We start from the raw sequence: 8,182 nt of genomic DNA, 5'->3' as shown, positions 1-8,182 counted from the left end.
TTGCTCTCATTTGCATTCTAAAAGCATAATACTCTCTCATGGTAACATGTTGTCTCTTACCAACTTTACTACCATTTCTGTATTTTATTTCAGGTCTATACCCATCAGCTCCATCAGGAAATAAGAGAGGGTATTGCATTGACATAAAACTTGGAAAAGTCTCATCGATCCTCTTCAAGCCGTATCTTTTCTTGTCAACAACAATGTCACGGTGACCTTGAGATTCATCTCCATTACCAACAATGAGACCAGCTACCTCATTAGAAGTTGGCATGTTGTATACTCTTCCGTTAGTCTGTCTTGTACTAATGAGTCTTATACTAACATCAGCTATTTCAGATTCTGTAAATCTATCTCTGGCCATTCTGTAACTCTCAGCTATCATGTTGTTTTCATTTAACATTTCAATGAGTCCTGCTATAATGTTTGGATCTAACGGTTTTTTCTTTTCAAACTTTTTACTAAAAGAGTTCAATCTGTTTTGCACTTCATTGGCTGTATCATATACGTATAACTAGCCAAATTTAGGAATCTGACCTGGCGTAAAGAACAAAAACGAAATTAACAGGTAAATGACATGTAATCACAAAATTATTAAGAAAAATCAAATGTCAAATTATTTTCTGCATTGTTCATTAAAGAAAATTATACATACCAAAACAATCTAATATTTTGCACTTCATTTGCTGTATATATGTATAACTGACCAAATTTAAAAGCTAACCTGGAATTGGTAGCAAGGTTCCAATTTTGTGATGATTCTGCTCACTTATCTTATAAACATATGGCCCCTTTCCGTTGTTTATTTTTTTATCAACCACTCCTCTAGTTGATGTGAAAGCAAACATCGAGTTATACGCTTGTATATTTTCTCTATAATTTGCTAACCTTGTACCACTTTCATAATCTAGTAGTTAGTTTAGGAATGGAGGTGCATTAGCCAAAACAGGAAGTTGAACTTTTCCAAGTAGGCAACATATTCCAAACTGTGGTTTTTTGGTTTTTCTTGTTCGTCCAACCCTTTCTTCATACCATAATATTGCTCCACAAAAAGAACACACACAGTTTGGTTCTCCAAAATTCCATGCTTCTTGAAAATTTCCTATGTAAAAAAATAACAAAATAACACAGTTAAAATTTTTACATTCTAAATATCAAAATAACATATATTTAAATTCTTACTTGTATGTTCACTTTCTCCAAGCATCATGTCTTCATATGAATTGCTTTCTTCATCACCATCTGATTCACATCCACTGATTTGTGAATAGTAATCATCGTCTCTGAGCGAATCAAAACAATTTCTTTTTCTTTTGAGGTATGTTTTTTTTATGGGAATTTCTTTTATTAAATCCTTCTTTAACTGATTTTGCAAATCACCAACACCTAGAGGTCTATTCCTCTTTTTTGCTAAAGAAGACATCCGATTAGATCGATTAAATTTACATTCTTCTTTACTTAGTACCGGAGTACTAAGAATTGGTTTTTTTGCCAAACAATTTTCAGGGTCAGATACGTTTGTTCTTCATCTTCTTGCAGCTCTAGGTTTAGTTGTACCATGTCTTTGCTCCGCACTATTTGTAGTGCGCTTTGTTGTCCCTCTTGCAATCATATTAGAACTGTAAGTTGCATAAGACATAAAATTATTATTAAGAACTACTAAAATTTACTAAAACAAATATAATAGCTATCAATAAAAGCAAGAGGTCTATTCCCGCTAGTGAAACAACTTCAACCACAGTCACCAGTTTCTAAGAAGATAACAGAATGTTTGGAGATGGACGAGGGAGGTACTGCATCTCATAGAGGCCCCAGATGCACTGAAGAAGAAAGTATGTGAGGTTGTGGATGTTCTCCAGGCAGCTGCTTATGGATCTGCTGATGCTTCAGATCAATTTAATTCATTGTCGCTGAATAATTGAGTTAGTAGCTGAGTTGCTGCAGATGAAGGAGTAATGTGGTTTGTTTTTTATTAAAGTTAGGTGACCATTCTTTTAGATAGGTAGAGAGGTTAGGTCCTTCAAGCACACACTATGATGATTTAGGAGGACAGTTTAGCATGCTGAATCTCATGGGTTTTCAATTTCCAAAGCAACAAAATAATGGCAAAGAGGCTTTAGTCCTACTTTCTACCCTTGATGCCTACGCATTCCTAAACAATATCGTGGCATTTCTAAGTCCCTATCTCCAAGCAAAAAAAAAATCGAATCAAACATAACATAAACAGTAAGAAGAGTACCTGATTTGGTGAACAATGTACAGGTTTTGGTTGAGTATAGAGACGGTAAGGAAGTGTTTTGGTTGAGTATGGTAATAGGTTTTTGGTTGAATGTGTATAAGTGAATAGTAGATTATGGAGAATTAACCAAATCTAGGGAGGTATTTATAATTATTTAGCATTCCTTTTTTTTAGGAGTTGCTTCAATTACTACGTGATTTGTATAGATATAGGAGATAAGGCATGATTTGTATATATCTTAAATAAGATTTTTTTTTTCCAATTATCTTAAATTAAGCAAATCGGCCTTGGTTTACTTCCTGGGTCTGCTGAAAATCTCCATCACCACAGGAGTTGTGAGCGAACCATATTTGTAATATTCGTCCTTTTTCTAAAACAAACAAACAACGTGAATTAATTGTGAACTCTTATACTGGAGTCCTACCAAAGCATGAAAAATTAGGAAAAGGAAGAATGAAAATTATACGTTCACCTAGGAGTTGAGGACATTCAATCATTATTTGCATTTTTGGGATGTACTATCAATATTGCTAATAAGGCGAATCGCTTCTAAACGCTTACGAGCTGCTTCGAGTTGGACCATAAGATTACTCTTTTCCCTCTCCCAACATGGGAGATCTTCATCATAATTTTCGATCTTTAAGGTGAATGTGTGATGGTCATGGAATCTTTGTGGTCGTAACCCTTTCGGTTTTACAAAAACATCATAATAGACATGAAGTAACACATAAATTGCAAGAGTGTATACTTGTATCATTTTGTTTAGTTGTTTAGGTGCTTGAAATGTAACACTGAGTTCTGATTTTGCTTACATCATTGTTCATCCTGGTGAACTTGTTCAATGCGAAAGAGTCTTAACAACTAATCTCATTTCATCATGGTTTAGAATATTTGAAGAAATAATTATAGAAGGAATGTTATATTACAATCCTTTTCTCTCTTCTAGCCAATCCATGGAAACATAAATACATATAGAAAGTATCATTGTACAATTTGTTTATCAAAATTGAAACTTCAAAGCTCAAGTAGAAGAAAATTATAAAAATTCGGCCTCTATATGAACAAAACAGAACAATTACTGCTTACATATTTTCAACTTGATTTGCTCAACTAAATTATCACTACACTAATGTTGTCCTTACTACCCCGAGCCATTGCCAACTCAGCCAGGACTGCTATTGCTTCAGCAGCATGACTTTCCTTAGTGGAATTTGCAAATGTTCTCCCAATTTCACCATTTCGACAATGCCTTACAACCTAGCAAGTCATCTCATTTGACATAACATCCTATAAACCGTCGCTTGCTAATATGACAAACTCGTCTTTCTCCGTTCGCTCTATTATACTGACCTCCGGTACAAAAATCACATACGGTTTAAAGTATTGATCGCCTACATTCATAATATTTAGATCTTAATTACGTTCAGAAGATAGCATAAACAATAGGAAGTAAGACTAATTCCATTTCTTAAAGGATAAATCATTGGACATACCTATGGATCGAGAAGTAGCAAGCACTCCTAGTACTCTATAGACATTCCACTTTATGACTTTTCCACCAGCAGCTTCTACTCTTTCCATTTGATCTGGTCTATTAAGCTGCAGAAAGATGTTTCCCATGATTGGAGTTAAAAACTGGTAAATAGTTCACAAAATAAACACACATTTTATTTTTGAAGTGAAAAGTTTTACATGATACATCAAAATCTAATAGTGCATAATGGAATCACGATGCCTTATTAGAAGCTATCATCGGATGCATCGATCGTGAAGGAGATAGAATCTGATTTACAGGGGTGGTTGTAATTAGTATGATTGCCATAATGTGACAAAATAGTCAATTCTGATGCATTTTGGAAAACCAAACTGTTAAGTTTCTAATTTGTCAAGAAACAAACATTTGCTTCAAAGCATTAGAATGTTTCTATAGACTATAACAACCAAGGCATTTATATAGACTATAACAACCGTAGGCCTACCTTTCTACTGTTTAACTAATTCAATTTTAACCCTAAAAAATATTTTCATTATGGTTACATGAAATCCAACATCAGAAGCATAATGAATCCTTAATAATAAAATGCATGTTAGAAAAAAAAAATTAAAACTAAATAATCTTTTAATAAGAAGGCCATGACAGAGTGGTAGAGTTTTACCTTCAGTTTGGTTTATACGCCAGTGATAGCGATATCTATCCCTATTCATACAGGTATGTCGTCACTGTTCATTCTCAGGGATTCATTGTTGATGTGTACGAAGTTGTTCAACACTTGGCATTATCTATTATCCATATTACATAGAAAATCAGAGCGCCATAAAACTGGAAAAAATAATAATAATAAAGAATAAGATTTAAGAAGCGAATGAGAAGAAAATCTTCAATTCGGAGATCGATGTTACCCAAACATTGATAAACGCCAGAATTGAAAACTGGTGAGAAGACATAAACATAAAATAAGCATTTAATCAAAAACTTCCTAATTAAATAAAAGAGGAATGGAAACGACAAAAAAAATGGAAGAGATTACACATCTTCAAGCAATGATTACCAACATGTTTGTGCATTAATTGGATCAATCAGTAATGGAGAATAAGATAAATACATAACAATCCGCTTCCAACTCTATGAATAAAAACCTAAAGACGGAGGAAATCCATATTTTTTATATTAATATGACGTATATCAGTTATGAAATCAACTCCACATGGAGCCGTATTCGATTGTCTGCATCCACGGGAACAATGACTTGATATTGAAAAAGAAAATGGATTTGACGTTGGACCTAAGCTCGAGATTTTCAGGGCTTTCTGACTTCAGATTGCTATTGTCAATTGCAATACTTTACTCTGACTTACTAAAGAAATCGATAAGGACTTTTCATTTAAAGTAGATTGAAATTTGTAATAGGGATGTGGATTTACTGTGCAACCATGACTTACTTTAGATTCTCGGGATAGGGACTTAGGAGTTTGGTATGTGGATTTCCACATTAATATTTAACATATTATAAGTTTTCAAGTAGAAGTTCAACCCTCCTATATAGTGGGATCGATAACTGGTTGAAGTAGTACATATACATATTTCCTTGCAACCTCCAACTCAACCCCTTTAATGAGTGAACAATAGCCAATAATCTATGTAGCAACAGACAGGCCAACCAAAAATTATCGGATAATAAAGTAAAAAGACTTACATGTTATTTTGTCCATGGTATCATCTCAGCAATCGATATCATCATCCAGTTAATAGGTGGAGAGCATTTTAAAAGAAAACTAAAAATAAATAAATTACTTTGGAAAGAAGAAGAATTAAACTCAAAACTAAAATAGAAGAGCTTAGCACCTTATGATGAAGAGCCTTGCGTGCACCACCAGGATAAAGAAGAGTGAATGAGTTAGATGACAATTATCATAACTTTGATCATCATAACTTTCTTCTTTCTCAAGAATTATTCAAGAAGCGGAATCAGTTCTAGCCCCATTAGCATATGATAGCCAACTAATAGAACAGGACCAGTTAGAGCCAATTCCATCACACTCTCCGAGTCTGGCATATCTTCCCCACCGAGGAACAATTTGATCCCTTCTGATGACTACTCACTGGTGTGGCCATTGAGTCTCTAAGGTTCCAAAATACCATCTCTGAAACTGTGTATTCCTAATCCTCAAACCTCTTTTTTATCACATTATAATATGTATCCCAATTGGTTTCTTGCACCACTATAGTGTATCCGTAGCCCGGGGGAAATCCACCATATAGGTACCCAAGTTACCCACCACAGCCACCATATGGACGTCTGCCATTATCGAACTCCATATCACTGAAAACAAAAACTTTCTCAATCATCTTATCTTTATCCAAGTTTCCAGCAACTTTGACTTGTAAAAGCAGGTCAGAAACTTTCTGAAAATCTGTGTTATATCCTGCTTCCATCCTTCTAATAAATTGAGTCTTGGAACGCAGATTCCCTCCTTCAATCTTGTGAAGCTTTGGATTCTCACTAAAGGTTATTACCTGTCCATTCCATAGGTGTTCACTCAGCTCAGAGAGCAAAAGAGTGAGAGCTACACAGACCTCTATTGGCTCACCACTCATGCTTCCAGATACATCACAAACAACAATACAATTCTGCAATTTACATTTTTCTGAGAGGTCAACTACCATTCTCTTCCACTGCAACTCTGCAACACGACCACCATCATTCTCCCCATCGTTTAAGCGCTTTATGATGTCATGAGGAAACAATGCTCCAGCCTCAATCTTTGCTTCTCCACGTTCAACCTTGCCTAAGAACTCATTGAAGTGGTTTTCATCGTGTTTCAAAAAGTGCTTCTTGTAATTGGCCATTGCCTCATCAACTGAAGAGTCACAAATCATTCCCTACCTACAAACATCCATTGTTGAAAGCATTGAAATTTAAGAAGAATGAAAAGAGAACAATTGAAAACCTCGTCAACATAGAATTGAAATTGAAGAAGAATGAAAAGAAAAACTTATTTTCTTCTACTCGCCTTTCATTTTGTGAAGAATAGAGGAGAGGAAGAATGTGAAAACACTACCGTCACTACGTATCTTTGGTATGATACTTATTTTATTTTATTTGGTGATTTTTCTGTATTTTGCGATGGATTTGTTGGTTTAGGTTTTTTTGTTATTTTGTTTTTTTTTTTTCTGTTTATAAAAATTAGAATTTGGGGAGGTTATAATAATATAAGAATAAATTAGGGAGATTTAAACAAATCTGAGGAGGTATCACTAATTATTATTCAAGCCGATTTTGTAGGAGCCAATCATATTGCTCCGGATGCAAAGTGGAGCGATATGGTGAGGAGAGAGAATGTGTGCGAGCTTTATATATATATATATATATATATATATATATATATATATATATATATATATATATATAGATGTCAGATATCTCTTATTGTTTTCAATTTTTTTGAAATTAACCTAACTCATTTTTTGGACTCCACCTTATAACTATTTCTGAGCAAATATAAGCACAATAATAATATGACAATTGACAACCTTCCAACATTAACTGAAGAACGGAACATAGCAAATTGCAGCTAGCATAGCAAAATATTGGAAGCAACTTAGTGGCCAAGACCATTGAAGGGGTCTATGGTTAGTTTACAAACCAACAATCGTCTAAAGTACAAAGTAACTAAATACTTGTACGTACGCAACTGCATAGCAATTGAAAAGTTGACCCCCCATGTAATGCATGGTGCACGATATTTATACTCATTAAACAATAACAATCTACAGTGTAAAAATACTACATTTATAACCAAGTAATGATTGAATAAACAATACTTAATGTCACACTAAAACGTTTATCTAAAGACTCGAGCTCTAGCACCCGATTTGTGGCACAAACAATTTAACTTTGAGCTTTCACTACCATGTTCCACTCCATCATTATTGAAATTGCTCTTCTTCTATCTAGACTTGACCACTCATTATTGAGATCAATCATATATTGGGCTTTAGGCGAAAATTAAGAATTAAATTCATGTGGTCTTAATAAAGAGAAGAGAAAAGTGTCCTAGACATAAACTCAAAATTTAAGTAGGATATATCATTCTCAAGTCAACACAAAAAAGAAACACTTAGAAGCCTCTCCTGTAAAGTATGTTTTAGTTGCCTATTAATTTTCGAAGCCTATTAACACTTAGAAGCCTCCCATACTATTACAATGGATTAAAATGAAAGTGCACTCTCTATTATCATCGTAGGTAAATTGTAAATATATAGATGTCATGAAACGTAGTTGTCTGCTGAGGGATACCAATCAAAAGTTCCTCTGACATTCCAACTTCTAACCAAAATCTGTGTTATATGAACCGTATTTATTTATTTATATTTATCTTTTCTTTCACCTAACAATTCTACCAATAATGTATGAACAATATATGACTATTGCCAATCTTGGG

At 34.0% G+C, this 8,182-nt stretch overlaps 1 protein-coding gene across 1 annotated transcript; it reads right to left on the bottom strand.

Annotated features, from left to right (window-relative positions):
- Positions 1–3,349: 3,349 nt before the first annotated feature.
- LOC147482036 (protein phosphatase 2C 51-like) lies at positions 3,350–3,859 on the bottom strand. Its single transcript, XM_086579169.1, has 3 exons — positions 3,733–3,859; positions 3,590–3,630; positions 3,350–3,496 (listed from the first exon to the last, which is right to left on the bottom strand). Exons 1-3 carry the CDS (start codon positions 3,857–3,859, stop codon positions 3,350–3,352), a joined length of 315 nt encoding a protein of 104 aa, XP_086435295.1.
- Positions 3,860–8,182: the final 4,323 nt, after the last annotated feature.

This window comes from Coptis chinensis, chromosome 8 (genome assembly GCF_015680905.1).
Source record: "Coptis chinensis isolate HL-2020 chromosome 8, ASM1568090v1, whole genome shotgun sequence".
In the NCBI taxonomy this organism is placed as follows: domain Eukaryota; kingdom Viridiplantae; phylum Streptophyta; class Magnoliopsida; order Ranunculales; family Ranunculaceae; genus Coptis; species Coptis chinensis.
This window is presented reverse-complemented; position numbering and strand designations above follow the sequence as displayed.